The sequence below is a fragment of the Balaenoptera physalus genome, assembly GCF_965194825.1.
Source record: "Balaenoptera physalus genome assembly, chromosome: 4".
Classification (NCBI taxonomy): Eukaryota; Metazoa; Chordata; class Mammalia; order Artiodactyla; family Balaenopteridae; genus Balaenoptera; species Balaenoptera physalus.
The window spans coordinates 39,857,278-39,877,130 of NC_138891.1; the positions used below are offsets into that span (position 1 = coordinate 39,857,278).

General features: G+C 34.7%; 1 protein-coding gene across 4 annotated transcripts in view; it reads left to right on the top strand.

Annotated features, from left to right (window-relative positions):
- MLF1 (myeloid leukemia factor 1) overlaps window positions 1–19,382 on the top strand; it is a 35,066-nt gene extending 15,684 nt beyond the window's left edge. The window contains exons 2-7 of one of the 4 annotated variants that reach the window (XM_082459689.1): window positions 2,296–2,443; window positions 12,566–12,649; window positions 13,744–13,872; window positions 15,832–15,991; window positions 17,580–17,718; window positions 19,265–19,382. In XM_082459689.1, coding sequence (XP_082315815.1) covers window positions 2,296–2,443; window positions 12,566–12,649; window positions 13,744–13,872; window positions 15,832–15,991; window positions 17,580–17,718; window positions 19,265–19,349 — 745 coding nt within the window. In that variant the 3' untranslated portion in view covers window positions 19,350–19,382. Of the gene's footprint in view, window positions 1–2,295; window positions 2,444–12,565; window positions 12,650–13,743; window positions 13,873–15,831; window positions 15,992–17,579; window positions 17,719–19,260 lie in introns of all 4 variants that reach the window. The other 3 variants (XM_082459687.1, XM_082459686.1, XM_082459688.1) reach the window with 3 other exon arrangements.
- Window positions 19,383–19,853: the final 471 nt, after the last annotated feature.

Consider the following 19,853-nt stretch of genomic DNA (forward strand, 5'->3'; position numbering starts at 1 on the left):
TTACTTTTTAAAAAATTGTAATTATTTAGTAGTCTAGTAAAGGACCTCAAAAGTCCCCTTGAATTATAACAAGAAATAATAGTTACAAATCAGGCCATTAGTCTCCACCATTTCTTGGGAGAGTTGCTTACTGTTCTTTAATAAAGTTTCCACTCACCTGGGAGCATGCTACATAGAGAAGCATTTCCGTTGCAGTCGGTACCTGTAGTTCCGAACTTCTTCCTTAGTGACTTTTTTTTTTTTCTTAGTGACTTTTGATTGACTGGGGGCGGGGAGGTAGGGGTGGAGAAGGGAGTTGCTCGCTTAAACCAGAGTTAGTTTTCTCTGGGCCACGTGTTTTAATATATGAAACTTGTATCTCCTGATCAACAGTTCCGTGGCTTCTTGTACCTCAGTTTCAACTGCTTTAGAGTAAGACCACCTATCTAAGAAACACCACCCTCAATTGAGGTTTGTTTTATGCCATAGAATCTTATATATATATTCATACCATCCCAAACGTAGTCTCAAAACTTGGTGAAAATCTATAAAACATTTTCTCATGATGCAGAAACAGACCTACTTATTTTTATAGATTTGTATTCATTTCCTTCCCAGTCATTAGATGAAACTACCAAAACTGACAGAATAAGGGCAGTTTTAAATGTATTATACACTGCTTTTTGGGATGTAATATGTATTAGCTATCTATTGCAGCTTAAAACAAACACTGATTATGTCATAATTTCTGTTGGTTAGGAATCTAGGAGCAGCTTAGTGGTTCCAACTCAGGGCCTCTTAGGCTGCAATCAAGTTGTGAGTCAAGGCTGTCGTCATCTTAAGGCTTGATTGACGGAGAATATACTTCCAAGTGCCTTCACGTGGCTGTTGGCTGGTCTCAGAAATCTGCCCCTAAGCTCACTCATGTGGGCCTCCCCACAGGGCTGCCTCATAGTGTGGCAGCGGCTTCCTGCAGAGTGAGCCATCATGCTAAGAGAGCGTACAAGCAGAAGCCACAGTCTTTCTAAAAACCTAATTTTGGAATTGACATCCCATCACTTATATTCTATTAGAAGCAAGTCTGTAAGTCCAGCCATACTTAAGGGGAGGAAGGGTTTACATGAGGGCATGAGTACCAGGGAGTGGTGATCATTGGGGCCGTCTTAGAAGCTGGGTACCACATATATAAATTAGTGAGTTCATTGGTTTATCAGAGACTAGATAATCAAGTTAATAATATACCTAACTGAAATTAAGTTCAGTAATATTAGAACATTTTGTAAAAAAAAAAAAAAAACAAAAAAAAAAACTACAAATAAATCTCCCATGTTAGAAGATGCAAAATAAAAATGGAAGCCTTTTAACTTTAAGGCAGGAAATTTAGAAGGTACGGTAGAATAATCAACACAATTTACTCTTTTATACGATACTCCCCTCAGATTGTCCACTTCTGACTTTCTATTACAATTCTTCCATTCATGTTTTAAATTCTACTTATTCCTCATCTTCTAAAAACAAAAGAAGCTTATGGAGATATGTAAAATGTCATAGGAGTTGGAGTTAGTTAAAGATGAAAGGCAGAGATAGAAAACTAAGTCAGAAATAAAATTTCCATGCAAAGGTCATAGTCTGGTGAAAACTGAAGACCTAACAAAGGATCCTGGCTGTGTGGCTCAGTAAGCTGATGTTAAGAAAATGAAAAGGCAAGTCCAAGATTGGGGGAAAAAAGTATTTACAAGACATATATAATAAAAGCCTGATGTCTAGAATATATAAAGAACTCTTACAACTCCATAACATTAAGACAAAAAAAACCTGTTTTTTAAAAAATAATGTTGTATCTTTTATGGTATTCATAACATAGCTATAGTTCCCAATGCTCATATTTAATAAATAAGAGTTAAAAAATAAACAAGCCAGCATTCTTTATTAGCTCTCACTAGAATTTATGTTGACTGCCCAAAGTGGCCTCTACCTGGTAGCAGTATTTTTCAGTCCTTTTTTGCCATTTCCTTTAGTGCTGGCTTAAGCTACCTGAGATGTGTTACTTTGTGTTTATCAATTTCAGACAATGAGATAAATAAAGGTATATTTTTACTATTATACATAAGTGAATTATGGTAGATAACAAACAGAACAGGTTTTGTATTCATGAATAATGGGTCTTTATGAGATAATTCTATTCTCCTAAACTCTTCTTTTGTCTCTTTAACAAGCATATTAGCCCAAAATCATTCTTTGTAGTATTAAGCTGCCTACTTATTATTTAAATTCCAACACTTACTCTTACATGATACTCTTATGTATTTTCAACAGTGATTCTTTTATGGCACACCGAGAAAGTATGCGACAGATGATGAGAAATTTTTCGGAACCTTTTGGAAGAGACCTGTTCAGCATCTCTGATGGCAGAAGAAGAGCTCGTAACCATACGGGACATGAGGATGAAGAAAATTCCTTGACTGTAAGTTCTTTATTTTAAAGTTAGTAAAGAAAAGTATTACAGAAGAATATATCTCTGACAACAGGATATGACTAATACTTATGTTATAGAAATAACTTATGTAAAAGGAGGGACCGGTTGGAAAGCTGAGTTCTTGAACAATGAATTGTTAATTGTATAGAATTCCACTGTGCTACTAAAACTTTTAGTACCATAAAGTTATATATTACAAGCCAAACTTAAAACACTGTTTTCCATATGTATATAGTTTTTTCCTCACCTTATCATTTACTCCCATGTCTTACATTAGAACAGGCAAGGAAATATCATTGCCTACAACACTTTTTTTTCCCACTTTAAAATAAAAAACTATAGTATAATGCTTTATCTTTATTGGACCAGGAAAAACCAGTCTTCTGCGTGGCTACCTTGGGCCTTCAAAACTTAGATTAACTTTTAATTGTATTCAAAAGCCTTGCAAAACTACAATATATATTCAGAAGTCTTGTCTGAGAGCAAAACTAAAAGGTTACAAACATACTCAACTCAAAAAAAAAAAAAACAAAAAAACCAGGATATTTATATACCTTAAGTATTTTCTTTTCTGCTTATTTCTATTGCTTCTTCAGCCTCAGGAATGGCAGTTCTAGAACAACAAATCCACAGGAGTTTCTAAAAGATAAATCTCTGCAATAGAAATGTAGATATTTGGAACTCAGTAAACATTTTGAATTGGTCAATTGGGAAACTTCCAGAATCTTCCAGGAAAACATTTTCATATTTTCTATTTGCAGTGGTCTTAAATAGAGCAAAATGTTTCAAATACTCCTAAGACGTTTGATGGATAACATTGCATTTGCCATTTAAATGAAAGTAATCTTCACATTCTTTTTCACATACATATTATTCCAATATATATATAAATTACATTCCAGTTATTTTTTAAATTAGTTAATGTGGTATCATTATATATATTTTTTACTGTTAGAGCTATAAATTTCCATAAAAGTTGAAAATTAAGGTCAAAGGAAAAAATTGTCAAAGAGAGCAGAAAAATCAAATATGACATTCTGAAATTTTATCTTTCACATGAGCATTGAAGCATTTTATATATCTGCTATAACCACAGCAAAGAAAGAGTAGGGCTGTACATAGTGCTTTGTATTTACGTGCATAAATGAGCTACTCGTAGCCTTTGTAGAAAAAGAAGTGACAATTTTATTCCCTTGTAAGCATAGAAAGGAGATCTGTTTATAATTCAGCTATAAAGTTCTTATTGAGGATGCCTAAGCTGTAACTCTGCTGGTCATCCACTGGAAGTAGAAGTAAACGTTTCTTTCCTGGGTACTTGTGCTTAAAGCATCTGAATGTTTAATGAGCTGGAATAAGAAATATATGTAACCAAATAAAGAGATAAATTTCTGTGAAACTGTAGTTTATATGATTCATAATTTAGAACTATTTATATTTTAGCTTGCCTCGTATTTGCCTTGCCAGTGTGGCTTGAAATCAAGTTTTGGGGAACCAAAAAAACCCATACAGCTGAAGTAATATGGTTGCATAAATGTGATGATTAAATAAGGAAAGTCAAGCAGGAAAACAACTCTGAATATAAAGGAAGGCCAAGACCAACATTTGAATGAAAAACTAAAATAGTTGCTACCTTGTCCAGTTTATAGTGACATAAATTAACTTTTGTCTAAGATTATTAATCATAGGTGTAGGCTAAAGTCTGTAGCATTATCCAATAGAACATTCTGGATGATGCAAATGTTTTAAATCTGCCCTGTTCAGTGTGGTTAGCCACATATGGCTATCGAGCCCTTGAAATGTGCCTAGTGCTACTGAATTTTTAATTAAATTCTAATTATTTTAAAACTAATTTTAAATAGCCACATGTGGCTATTGGCTACCTCAATGGAGAGCATGATGATATTCAAATAGACTGGAAAGCTTTTAGCTTTTTTTTAAACCAATGCTGAGTAAAGTACACTAATCACCTATATGTGAACCTATCATCTTATTTTTTAAGTTAATAAAAATCTCTTTAAACATTTTCCCAAGAAAAACTGCAGTACTCATCTACCTATTAAATAAAAAGTAAATGGTAATTTTTGCTATATCAGATTTAGACAAAACCATTTCATAAAACTTTGAGTTTTATAACTTTTTATATAGTCAATACTGCTAGGTAGTATTTAGTTGCCTCTCCCATCTAAAATCAAGTAGTATACATTCTTCTTCAATTACATTATATTGTATCAACTGTCTTAGAAAGCTAACACCAGTGGGGTTTTTTCTTGTTCAACCTATGAAAACTCTTTGCCAACCAAGAGTACCGAACACTGTCCTAGGGCAGTTGAAGGGCAGTAGGAATTTTTAAATATAGGAATTTCATCCAGTTTTCCCAGGAACATTCAGCTTCTCTTTTAGCCAAAACACTTTTTCTTTCCTGGTACATTATAATTTATACTGGTGAGATATGGCTCACCTTTTTTCCCCTAGGGTGTGATACATTTGACATGTTTATGTCTCAGTATGAAAGACTTATGTAATAGCAAAACTAAATAAATTAATTAAAAGAAAACAAAAACAAACAACAGTAGCAACAGAAGACCTCTATCCTAACTTGACTTTTCTAAGTCAGTGTCTTATAACTAGATGTGAAAGTAGAAACAGAAATTAGAAATTGACTGCAGAAGATGAAAGATGGCTGCCTAGTTTGAAACGAGCACAGTGAAGAAAACAGTAGTAGGCTTTTTGAGCATGCTGGCTGTTCTATTTGAACTTTTATTAACAGTTTACACAAACTCTTTTTTCTCTTTTTATGAAGTTATAAATTTTGAAATGAGTATTTTGATTAAGTAGTGAGCCATATGCTGATGCTTTTAAGCACAGTGGATGAAAATTTATATTTCAAATAGACGCTTGATAACTTTTTTCTTTATTTTTGGCCCATTTCTTGACGTTTGTCATCTTTATCAGCCCCATTAGGAGGGAAAACAGAGACACCTACAGAAGTAGAAGCATCAGCTTTGCCGTTTTTCTGTGTTTGTACTATTAGCATTTTCTTCAGTTCATGATTTCCTTATTGGGATATTTTTAAGCCATTAAGTTTAAAAAGTTGTCCATTTTGAGAGGATTGGTTTGTTTAAAACTATAATTTAATCTGTAAATTTATTTAACTAGGCAGTTTATAATTCAAGATATGACGTGTGACCATTTGACAATTAGATTGAGAGATGGTGCCAGAGTCAATGTAAAATCTGTTTTTCCTTTCAGTAAAAAGAAACAGAAAGAGAAATTTTACTGGTACATCAATACACTTTGGAGATTACTGTTCTGCATATACAGTATAAGTATATATCATCTGATATAACTTATAAAATTGAATATAAACACAGTTTTCTCTAGTTTTTTTGATATAACTTACACAGGGAGAAAATTATCACAGAATGATGGTAAAACTTTATATATACCTTTTACCAAGAAATTCAAAATTTATTTTCAACATTTAAAACTTCCAAGTAATGAAAGTTTTTAATTTGTATACGTGTCTAAAAATTTATTTTTATTCATCTGTACCTGTTGAGGAATATAATTTATGAATTATTAATTTTGATTATTCCATCTATTATACTTAATGCTCTTTTTCCTATCGAAGACTCCAAATATCTTTAAATTTCTATGTGTGATCCTTTCTGAAGTCCATATTTCTTATTCCATAAATTAGTTCTTAGGAGGTATTCATTAAATTTTTGGCCAAATATCTCTACTAATTTTTTGAAATGTTATTAATTTAGATACTTTTGATTTTTAACGGGTTAAAGGAAAGATTAACTGATTTTAAAAAAATACGGAATAGTTGAACAAAGGAAAGATGATATAATCTTAATCATTGTACCTTATGTGTTAATTTTGGTGTGAATTTGCATTTCCTTTGAGAAATGTTTGTCTCAATCCATAGCAAATACTTTCTCTTTCAACTGCCTTTAACAAGTACTAGAGTAGTCTTATTTAAAAGTGATATATGGTCTCTCTATTTGCCTACCAGGATCCTGTCAGGCTCTACAATGAATAATAAGCAGATAACTTTAAAAATATATGTTGAGTTCTTTTTGATTAAAAGGTTCTGTAATTTGGTTAGCTCTGAACTATGTGATTATGCAGTGCATTTCTCTCTTTTTCAGAGATTGTTATATAATAAATATCATAACCAAAATTAATTGGATTTTTTTTCTAGGTGATGAGTGTTCTTGTGCCTTTTGGCAGTTTTGGTAGTATGGTTCATATCATAAGACACAAACCATTTGAGCAATATTTTCTGACAAATATTTATTTTTCATTAACTCAAGCAAACTGAATTGGCATGCCATCTCACTTTCATAATGGCTTTTTAGCGTTTGTTACTGAAAACTTGTTTCATATGTTAAATTTATCTTAGAGTATTTAGGCCTGTGTTTTGTGAAGTAAGTAATATCAACATAATAAAATCAGTCTTCCAAAAGAAATAGTACATTTTAGTTGATGACTATTCACTTGATTTGCAAAAGGGATCCCCACAGTTGTGTTTAAAAGTTGGAAACTTCCCCAAGCTTATGAAGACTTTTCAAAAGGTGAAAAACCACCAAACTGTAGATCGACAAGCACATTTGGAAAAGCTCAGATTGGCTGCTTTCTCTAGGACTCTATTGCCAATTCATTCATGCTTTTCCTTTCCCAAGTTCAAGCATGGCTACTCTGCAACCAGCTTTTCTCCCACCCCTGTTTCTCCAGGCCTTTGGTCCTGTTTTCTGTGGCTCTAGTTTCTAACACACTTAAAGGCAATCTGAGGAGTAACAGAGAATAGCATCACCTTGGAACATTTCCTATGGATGCACCTATGCTCTCATGAAAAAGTTTTTTTATTCTCTTGTGCTAGACTTCAGCCATTTCTCTCCTTAAAGTTTGACATATAACATTTGTCCTTCCTGACCAGAGTTTTTAGTGGGACAAGTGATGAAGGAAAAAAAAAAAAAAAACAGCTATAGCACAGAGTTATCAGTAAAAATGATCAGGAAGTTCAGCATGCTGTGGGAGCACAGGCAGAAAAAAGCCTGTAGCCCAGACGTTTTGGGATGGTGGAGTGGAGGTCAACTAGAGAACACTTCCTGAACCTTAAGGATTAATAGGAATTAGCCAGGAAAATCTGGGAGGGGAGAAGAAGAGTGCTCAACACAGAGGAAACAGCGTGTGCAAAAACCTAGAGGCTAGGGAGCCCAAAGATGTTTAGGGCCATTTGGCCCTAGGACGTGAGTTGGAGAGTGTGTATAGATGAGGATGGAGAGGTAACCAGGGGGACTTCTTTTGGCCCTGGTAAGGATTGTGGACATTATCTTAAGAGCAGGGGAAGCAATTGGTGAATTTTCATCAAAACAGTAGTAGAATCAGGTTCTCATTTTTTAAAGATCATTGTGCCTGCAGGGAGGAGAGAGATTAGAAGGGATCACAGTGGAGGCAGGGAGGCTAGGAGGCTGATCAAGTATTCTGGGAAGTATTAGTGATAGCTTCTACTCAGGTAATAGCTGTGGTGATAAAGAGAAATAATCGCCTTTGAGAAAGAGTTAAATAGGTGAATGGATAGAACTTGGTGATTAATTGGGTTGATGGATCAGTAGAGAGGGAGAAGGAAAGTATTATGCTTATTTTTGTGGCATGAGGCATTAGGTAGATGGGAACGCCACTGAGCTAGGAACAGAGCATTGATGCAGTGCAGATATGAGGGCAGGGGTGTTCAGAAAGGTCATTTCAATTCTGGGTGTTTTGCATTTGAGGCATCTGTGGGCTGTCCAGGTGGGATTTATCTGGTAAACAGTTGGATATATGGGTTTGAGCTGAGCTAGAGATAATTAGTTCATTCATTCAGCAAATATTTATTGAGCCCTCCTATGTGCCAGGAGTTGTTTTTAAAGTATTGGGAATATAGTAGTGAGTAAGACAGAGAAGATAGCCCTGCCTTCACAGAGATTATTTTTACAGAGTGGCAAGACAGACAATAAACAACAAAATAATTTCAGATCGTCAAAGTACTTCAAAGTACTCTGAAGGAGATGGAGTAATGATATAGTGACAGGTAGAGGTGAGGCAGAGATTAGTTTAGACAGGTGGGCTTCTTAAGGAGGTGATACTTGAATGATTAGAAGAAACTATACTGAGAGTCGGGAGAAAACATTCTAGGTAGAGAAGAGCAGCCGTACAGAGTTCCTGAAGGCCTCAAAAGCCCACTGGAATCTCTGCTCTAATTTGTAGCCCCACTTTTTGTCAAGGCGTTGGGCCACCCCATAGCAAGTACAGATACATCTTTTGATGGCTGATTTGATAGTGAATTGAGAAGAGACAGAATATACCCCAAACATCTGATCTTTTTCTCCTCCTCCTCTCCTTCCTTAGGCCAGCCCTTCTATCTCTCTTGAATTGTTCTCTCTTATACAGCCTTGATTCTTAACCTAATGTTGAAGCAAAAAATTCACAACATTTCCTGAATTGTGTTGAATCTCTGAAATGCAGATTAATTCTATTGTAGTCCTTTGCATCCTAAAGATGTATCAATATCTCCTAAATGTGTCTTTGTTGTTCCCTACTGTGCTAAGTGCAGGTTCTAAAAAGGAATTTGCTTTTTTTCGTCTATTTCCTATTGTAACTAGCAATAAAAACCCAGTAGAAGGCAGAGACATAAACAGGCCTTTGATAATTCTTTACTGAATCCCAGCTTGGCACAAAGCAAAAGAATATCCAGAAGGGCTGAAATACCAGCATTGAATAACAGTGCCTTACAGGGTTCAAAACACTCCTTCTGCTTGAGCAGGGGAGTTCCTTGAACTAAACACTCCTTATAGTAGTAGATGATGCTTTGGGTGACACACTAGAATATGTGCTTCACTTTTTGATTCCTGGTGATTGTTCCAGTGATAAAACCTAAAATCAATAGCGGATCTTTCTAGAGCAGAGTTTTGCAGCCTTGACACCACTACTTTCATGTTGGTCTGTATAATTCTTTTTTTTTTTTTTAATAAATTTATTTATTTATTTATTTATTATTTTTGGCTGTGTTGGGTCTTCGTTTCTGTGCGAGGGCTTTCTCTAGTTGTGGCGAGCGGGGGCCACTCTTCATCGCAGTGCGTGGGCCTCTCACTATCGCGGCCTCTCTTGTTGTGGAGCACAGGCTCCAGACGCGCATGCTCAGTAGTTGTGGCTCACGGGCCCAGTTGCTTCGTGGCATGTGGGATCTTCCCAGACCAGGGCTCGAACCCGTGTCCCCTGCATTGGCAGACGGATTCTCAACCACTGCACCACCAGGGAAGCCCTGGGCTGGATAATTCTTGTTCTGGGGAGCTGTCCTATGCTTTGTAGGATGTTTAGCAGAATCCCTTGCCTCTACCACTAGATGCTGGTCACATACCCTCCCCAGCTCTGACAAACAAAAATGAGTATAATTATTGCCGAATGTCCCACTGGGATCAAAATCACTCCTGGCTAAGAAACTACTTTCTGGAGGAATTCTTAACTGTTCTTCTAAAGGAGCATACCTCTGGAGGAATCAGGTTCCCCAGCTTCAAACTATAGTACAAAGCTACAGTAATCAAGACAGTATGGTACTGGCACAAAAACAGAAATATAGATCAATGGTACAGGATAGAAAGCCCAGAGGTAAACCCACGCACATATGGTCACCTAATTTATGACAAAGAAGGCAAGAACATACAATGGAGAAAAGACAGCCTTTTCAATAAGTGGTGCTGGGAAAACTGGACAGCTACATGTAAAAGAATGAAATTAGAACACTACCTAACACCATACACAAAAATAAACTTCAAATGGGTTAAAGACCTAAATGTAAGACCAGACACTATAAAACTCTTAGAGGAAAACATAGGAAAACACAAACCATATATGTGGTTTGACATAAACTGCAGCAAGATCTTTTCTGACCCACCTCCTAGAGTAATGAAAATAAAAACAACAATAAACAAATCGTACCTAATTAAACTTAAAAGCTTTTGTACAGCAAAGGAAACCATAAACAAGATGAAAAGACAGCCCTCAGAATGGGAGAAAATATTTGCAAATGAAACAACGGACAAAGGATTAATCTCCAAAATATACAAACAGCTCATGGAACTCCATATCAAAAAACAAACAATCCAATTAAAAAATGGGCGGAAGACCTAAATAGACATTTCACCAAAGAAGACATACAGATGGCCAAGAGGCACATGAAAATTCGCTCAACATCACCTAATTATTAGAGAAATACAAATCAAAACTGCAATGAGGTATCACCTCACACTGATCAGAATAGACATTATCAAAAAATCTAGAAACAATAAATGCTGGAAAGGGTGTGGTGAAAAGGGAACCCTCCTGCACTGTTGGTGGGAATGTAAATTGGTACAACCACTATGGAGAACAGCATGGAGGTTCCTTAAAAAACTAAAAATAGAACTACCATACGACCCAGCAATCCCACTACTGGGCATATACCCTGAGAAAACCATAATTCAAAAAGAGACATGGGGCTTCCCTGGTGGTGCAGTGGTTGAGAATCCGTCTGCCAATGCAGGGGACATGGGTTCGAGCCCTGGTCTGGGAAGATCCCACATGCCGCGGAGCAACTGGGCCCGTGAGCCACAACTACTGAGCCTGCGCGTCTGGAGCCTGTGCTCCACAACAAGAGAGGCCACGATAGTGAGAGGCCCGTGCACCGCGATGAAGAGTGGCCCCTGCTCGCCACAACTAGAGAAAGCCCTCGCACAGAAACGAAGACCCAATGCAGCCAAAAATAAATAAATTAATTAAAAAAAAAAAAAAAGAGACACGTACCACAATGTTCATTGCAGTACTATTTACAATAGCCAGGATATGGAAGCAACCTAAGTGTCCATCGACAGATGAATGGATAAAGAAGATGTGGCACATATATACAATGGAATATTACTCAGCCATAAAAAGAAACGAAATTGAGTTACTTGTAGTGAGGTGGATGGACCTAGAGTCTGTCATACAGAGTGAAGTAAGTCAGAAAGAGAAAAACAAATACCATATGCTAACACATATATATGGAATCTAAAACAAAAAAAAATAGTACTGATGAACCTAGTGGCAGGGCAGGACTAAAGACGTAGACATACAGAATGGACTTGAGGACACGAGGTGGGAGGGGGAAGCTGGAGCGAAGTGAGAGTAGCATCGACATTTGTACACTACCAAATGTAAAATAGATAGCTAGTGGGAAGCAGCAGCATAGCACAGGGAGATCAGTTCAGTGCTTCACAATGACCTAGAGGGGTGGGATAGGGAGGGTGGGAGGGAGGATCGAGAGGGAAGGGTATGGGGATATATGTATGCATGTGGCTGATTCGCTTTGTTGTGTAGCAGAAACTAACACAGTATTGTGAAACAATTACACTCCAATAAAGATCTATTAAAATAAATAAATAAATAAATAAATAAAGGAGCATACCTCATGCTTCAAGGGTATGCCCTACTGAGCCGGCAGTGGTAGGCAGCAAATCCAAGGACTGTTAGTGGAGTGAATCAACCTATATCACTTGGGTCCAAGTCTGATGGAAAGGAGGGCTGATTACTCCAGAGGCAGCTTCTATCATCCATGTGGAACTGCTGGAAGGAACACTGTCATCTTATACTCGGGTTTTATTTATTTGCCTGGTAGGATATCCAGAAGGAAGAAGGAAAAATTGGAAGACTAGTCTATGCTAGAGCTGTCCCACAGCCAAGGATACACCACTCAGTATTTAAATATTAACCAAATTATGTTATGAGCAAGTTGAATTTTATGTGTGTATTTATATGTTCTTGCATGTATATATGTGTGGATATATACACATGTATGTATGCATGTATTTATAGTGTTACAACTCCCTAACCATTTGTATGTTGGCTGTTTAGGATTTTGTGTATGCTTCAAATTCTTCTTTAACAAATCACTTTCATTATATAGTCCTTAAATTATCTTTGCCTGGTCGATCACTGCATGAGACCCCACAGCAAAAATCAAAAAAAAAATTTTCAGCTGTTTTGGGAATGTTGATTTGCTTCTTTTGTGTTGTGCTTATAGTTAATGACATACTTCCTAATATCCTATAGCGTACAGATGTCAACCCTTTTCAGGCAATGGACCGAATGATGTTAAATATGCGAAACAGTATGCAGGAATTACAAAGAAACTTTGTAAGTACTAAAAGATTGTTGAGAATGTTATTTTCAGTTATCGGTACTCTATATTATAGTGGCTTTCAACCTTTTTCTAACCATTGTCCACAGTGATTGAAAAATATATCTTACATCATGACAGTACTTGTGTACCGTATATATTTTACACCTGAAATAAAAGTTTCTTGAGAAAATAATCATACTGTTTACAGCGTGTGCTGATATTTTCTATTTTACTTCATATTTTAAAAATCCCGGTCACAACCTACCAAAATGATTTCAGAAGCTGCAAGTTTGAAAAACAGCGTTAATTAAACTTTCAAAATGAAAAAATTCAACCTCAAAAACATTTATTCTGCTGAAGATGACTATTGTAAATGAATGTTTTATATGAATTTAGATTTTTTTATTATGTATAACTTGTCTACTTAAAAAGATTTGTGGCATCTAAGAAATTAAGTTTTAGCGTTCAAAAATAACTCTGAAAATAGATATTTCAGGAATGATGTTTAGGCACTGGATTAGATTAATACAGTCCAAACACTTATAAACTAGTACTAATACTCTTACTTTTCTACTCGTGATATTAATCAAAATAACTTAATTCAGTATGAAGACCACCCATATTATTTTAGTCATCCAGTTTGAAATCTAAGGATCATTTCAGAATGTCCAAATCTAGGACATTATTAATGATTTTAGAAACATAGCAGTTGGTACCCACAGAAGGTATAAAACTTCTTGGCATATGGCTAATTGGCTCAACATTGGCAAAATTGCACACAAAAGTCAACCACTGACTGTAAAAGTTTTACATGCTTCAGGGCACGGCATCTATAAATTTAAGCCACAAGTCTTTGACCTCAAAGATTTGAGGATTTCTAAATGAATCACTTGTTATTTATTATTCCTTATAAGGAGAGTGTGAATTGGTATCTAAAATGCAAGGAAGTTAGGGCCTTCATGGGGGTACCATTTGGACATCATACTGATCGTATATACTATCTTTAGTAGAACTTCTAGCTAGTGTTGTTACTTTATTTGAATCCTCTGACATTAGTTCTTCGTATTTGACTGAACTCACTGGATTTACAATTTATATTTACCTCTAGGGTCACCTTTCAACGGATCCAAATGGACATTCGTTTAGTTCTTCCTCAGTTATGACTTATTCCAAAGTAGGAGATGAACCACCAAAGGTTTTCCAGGCCTCAACTCAAACCCGCAGGGCTCCAGGAGGAGTAAGTATTTTCTTGGAACTTTATAAAGTTGTGGAATCATAGATCACCTATATCAAATTTTAACTATTAAAATTTGACCTGGTACTGGTCGGGGGAAGGGATGGGGGGAGAAACCACAGGTCAGTGTGAAAAGCAATAAAACTAACTATTTATTTATTTATTTTAAGGCATTCTTTGTCTCCCCCACCTACCTCCATCCCTGCCCCAGGTGCCTTTTTTCATGTTACTATCTATGGCTGTTTATTAGCTTTACATGTTGACAAAGTAAGTAGACACTATAAGAAGTCTTTGTTTCATGAAATAAATGTCTACTTTTAGTTTCTATTTGAAGTAAATGAATTTTTTAACTCATAAAATATTTCAAGTATACAGAAAGGACATAGAGAATAATATAAGTACCCCATACTCCTTCAATCCAGTTTAGTCAAATCTTTAACACTTTTCTCTATTTACTTTAAGTTGTCTCTTGTTTTGCTTTCTTTTTAAGCAAAGATGTTACAGATTCAGTTAAAGCTTCCAATATACTCCTCCCTCCTCCTCCTTTTCCCTTTCTCTGTCCCCCAAAGATAACCATTTTCTTATACAGGCATACCTCATTTTATTGAGCTTCACTTTATTGCACTTCACAGATAAATTGTGTTTTTAACAAACTAAAGGTTTGTGGCAACCCTGTGTTGTCAGATGAGAGATAGCAATTTTTAGCAATACAGTGTTTTTAAATTAAGGTATGTACATTGCTTTTTTAAACATAATGCTACTGCACACTTAATAACTACAGTATAGGATAAACATAACTTTTATATGTACTGAGAAACCAAAAAACTCATGTGACTCACTTTATTGCAATATTCCCTTCATTGCGGTGGTCCAGAACAGATCCCGCAGTATCTCTAAGGTATGCCTGTACCTGGAATTTATCATTTTCATGGATGCTTTTATAATTTGATTACTTATGTATGCTTCATATACAATACAGTGAATTATTTTACAGGTTTCTAAACTTTGTATAAATGGTTTCATACTGCATGTGTCCTCTGCAGCTTGACTTTGCTCAGTAATTGCTTCTGAGATTTATTCAAGTTGATATGTGTAGCTCTGGTTTCTTTATTTTATATATTTATTCTATATAAATGTCTAAAATATGAATATACCACAGTTTTTTAATCTATTTTTCTATTGATAGATATTTAGGTGTTTATAATTGCTTCTGAGATTTATTCAAGTTGATATGTGTAGCTCTGGTTTCTTTATTTTATATATTTATTCTATATAAATGTCTAAAATATGAATATACCACAGTTTTTTAATCTATTTTTCTATTGATAGATATTTAGGTGTTTATAATTTTTCACCTATTCATCTTTATACCTGTCTCCTCGTGCAAAATGGCTAGGAATGCTATTGTTGGATTGGAGGAGACCTGTGTCTTCATCCTTACCTAGAAATCACCAAGTTATTATCACACAGTGATTGAGACAATTAGCTCCCACAGACTTTGGTATGAGTTCCCATTTCTCCACTTCCTTGTTAGTACTTATAGTAAAGAAAATTTGGGTTTGCCTGTCTAACGGGTGACTTAAATGAAAATAGAATATGTAAGTCATTTCATGAGTGCAGAATAATTAGTTGCCCTTTCTTGTAGGAATGCTAGTATGTACTCCCATCTATTAATTGTCAAGGACAGTGTTGAAGGCACTAAGTTTAATATAATTAAGTTATTCTTTGTTTTAATAATTATATTGGTTCTATTTGTCCTAGATATTTTAATTGTAAGCAGTTCAGGAAATATCAGAGAACTATTACCATAATTTTGCTGTAAGTTGGTAGTGGAACTGAGTACCCATTAGTTTTAGAGCAGTAGATTTATATTCTTACCTCTATAGGTAAACAGGTTCTGAGGAGTTTATAGTCTATATTTATTTAAATAATAACTAATTTTTATTTTCATCATTTTCACAGGTAAAGGAAACGAGGAGAGCACTGAGAGATTCTGAGAGTGGACTGGAAAAAATGGCTGTTGGTCATCACCTCCGTGACCGAGCTCATGTCATTAAAAAGTCAAAGAACAAGAAGACTGGAGATGAAGAGGTCAATCAAGAGTTCATCAATATGAATGAAAGTAAGTTATCAGAGAAAATAGCATTCTTCCTCTCAAAGTTAAAATAGCAGCTGTACCAGTAGAGCTTGGTGAATATTTTTTATAGAAACATTTTATATGATGTTGTTTCAGACAGTTTATGAATTGTAAATGTAGAGAATACGTTATCAAAATAGTAATAAAATTGTGGTTTCAGTGTTTCATTGTAGATCTGTTTTTTATAGTGATTTTTGTTAATGTTGAGTATCATTTATTTTTTTGTTTTATACTTGGAAAATGGAATCTTTTGAATTGTTTTTTAGAAAGACTATCAGTAGGAAATCGAGTTTTTATTTATTTCTGATATCAAAGAAGTACATTCAAAAAGTATAAAAAAGTATAAAGAAAATTAAAATTATTCATAACTCCAACCCAAAATAACTACTATTAATGTTTTAGTGTATTTCTTCCTAATAGTTTTATGTATTGATATATATAAACATACAATCACATATACTGTTTTTCAAAATTTGTATTTTACTATCTATATAGTTTATATTGTGCTTATTTTAATTCCCCACTATAATTGTGAACAGTCACCTATGGTGTTACTTTTCAGAAACATCCTAGATGGTTACCTAAAAGTTTTATCATGAATTGGCCATAATTTATTTCAACTATTCTGTATTGTTGGGCACTTAGGCTTTTGTATAGATAAGATTTAAATTTCTGGTGTTGTTAGATAATAAATCACATATATATCAAGCAAATCTTTCGATTTCTTAGATTTTATATTCATTCTTCAACTCATTTAAGACTTCCTAACTTTTTTCATTATAGTTTTTAAGCTGTATTCATTTCCTGTTTTTAGAAAGTATTTTGAATAAAAATGTTTTATCATAGTAAAGGGTTTAAATTATATGATTTAAAAAAAAGAAGTTCTCTTAAGGTTGGAGCTGGATAAAATTATTCTTATGCAATGAGATGGAAGCCACAACATCTTAACCTCTCTTTAATTTTAACCTTTGTAATTTGATCATATTTAAATATATACAGAGTAATTCACAATAATGAACATACTGAAGAAAATTTTAGTAAAGTAACACATTATTATAAAGGCAATCTGAAAGAACAAGCATTATCATTTACTTATTGTTATTATGGAATTTAGATTACCTACTTCCTAACAACATGAATTGTCAGATGAGTAACCTGTCTCAGGAAATTGAAAAAGAAGCTCGTGAGGCCAAACTGAGGGCAGGAAGCGCTGGGCACAGGAGGAGTGTCCTCCCAGTGGGAGGAGGAGCAGGCACCATGAGATGACCAAGGAAGAAAGCCTGTTAGTGTCGCTGGGTCATGGGGTCCATTGGATAAGTAATATGATACCCAGGCAGGTGTGTGAAAAACCAGATCATCAATAACCAAATTATCAACAGGAATAGGAGAGGAACAGAGAGAAAAGGAAATATTACTCTGAGTCAAAGACCTTTTTATGTGAAGCAGTTTCCTGCTTCTACTTTAAGGTGAGGCTGATGGAAACACCAGGCTAGAGTGAAATGCGTGGGGAGCAAGGCAATTACTGACAGCTGATACCTTAATATTTACCCCTTTATTTTGATATTTGATGTAGGTGATGCTCATGCTTTTGATGATGAGTGGCAAAATGAGGTTCTGAAGTACCAACCCAGGGGACAATGGCACAATCTAGAAAACTCCAAGATGCGAAGCATTGGTCATGAGAATTCAGGATCCCGAGAACTTAAAAGAAGGTAAAAGTTATTTCTAAACTAAACAGTGTTTTTTAAAGACAAATTAGAAGAGAAGTTATGTAATTTTACCTCTGTTATCAGGAAGTTTTGATTAACATCCAAGTTGTTTGTATCAATAATATCTTTTGTGAAAGATGTAATAACTTTATATTATTTCCAAGTATTCCAACACAAATTTAAATTTGTATCTGAAAACCAATATTTTAGGATTATATGACTAGTACCTCACTAGCAAATTATGCTTTAGACAATGGGGCTAAAATCCTCCTAAGGTAAAGCAATATACTATAATGCAGTTATTCTTGTGAAACAGATTTTCATCTGGATAGAGTAGGAGTCATACATTTCGTACCAGGTAAAGATATTGGTGTTTAGGGATATGGTAAGGGGAGAGGAACTGTAGCTAAAAGGCTGAACAAAACTTCCCTAACAAGTCAAAATTGAGCATTTAATGGTAAAAAGATTTTTAGACCCTTGTATAATATGTAACAGTATCTGTATTAGATATCAAATATTTTGGAAGAGTTTTGCAAAAACTTTAGCCTCCTTTGGAATTACCGTTTGGAATAGCTGCAAAATATGAACGTGCTAAAACCACACTTTTATAGAGATTATAGAGATTTTGACACATTTAGTATATATTCTAGAGTTACAATTTTATTTGATACTCTGGGGGAAAAATTGAAAACACTACCTAATTCCTACTGAAAATTAGACTCGAGAGAGAGAGAGAGAGAGGGCTCAGCAGGCCTTAAAACAGAAATCTGTTCTAGGCTCTGAGTGGAGAATTGCTGCAGAAGGTGGAAGCCTTCCCAGAACCAGCAGTCGACAAGTGGGTACCAAGTAAATTAGAAGACTTGTGCAGAATTTCATGTGCTAGCATCTTTTATTTTAAAATACTTGTTTAGGAATTTAGAGCCCTAATGTTTTCTTTAGAAAACTTGCTCTCATATTAACTTTAGATAATATTTGTGTCACTTTGAAAAGTTTATTGATAAAAACCTAACAGTGCTAAGTTTGACTATGAAATCCAGGTCCCAGTTAGAGAAAAGCATGCTCTTTACAGATGATCTATAAATTTATGGCCTATCAGTGGCATTTTCTGTAAACCAGCACTGTCCAATAGAACTTTCTGAAATTATTTTTTGCAATGACGAAAATGTTATGCATCTGTGCCGTCCAATATGGTAGCCAGTAGCCCCATGTGGCTATTGAATCACACTTGAAATGTAAACAATGCAGCTGAGGAACTGAATTTTTAAATTTTATTTTATTTTAATTAATTTAAATGTAAATGATGTGGCTAGTGGCTACCATGTTGGACAGCATGGTTCAACGGTAAACAGTTAAATCTATCTCAGGAAAGCAGCTGTTGCTTTCTTAAATGTTAAGTGAAATAGTCTGCCATATGTTTTTCAAAGCTACTAAGGAACCTTTAAGATAAAACTCACCATAAATTACAGTGGTCTGTATCATGTTTGTATTGATTTTTTTAATGACCATTTAAAAAATGGTATTAATGTTCACATGTATATTTCTCAGAGAGAAACTGCATCAAAGTCCAGCCATTGAACGTGGAAGAAGATCAAATGTTTTTGTGGACAAACTCAACATCAAAGGATCACCTGTGAAAATCAACAAAAAATAAATAGCATTGCATTTGATTTGTTTAGTTTTGGTTGTTTGAACAGAGAAAGTAATGGTGCTGAGTAATACACCTAAGACCAATCGCTTGTTATTAAATCAATACTGTGTTCTTAGCAACTTCCTTCTGAATGTTCTTGGAAGTGCTAGCTTTATATTGTCCCTACTTTAGGAATAAAACTTTAATTTTCAATAGTGCAAGCTGTTAAACATTCTATAACACTCTTTAAAACATAACACATGCTGATTTTGCTTTCACAATTATTTTCCTATTGGCTATGTATTCCCCTATATATTCAAGATTGAATGTACAGCTGTTCTATCATATAAAATTAGTTAAAAGAATAAACTGTAAAAAAATAATCTCAATTTTTACTAACACTATAATAGAGTGATGTTAAGAAAGGTTAAAATTATTTAGCTCAAATTTTATAATGTGTTATGTAGCCAGCTAGCTTAAAGAATTTTTTTAAATAAAGCAAAACTATACT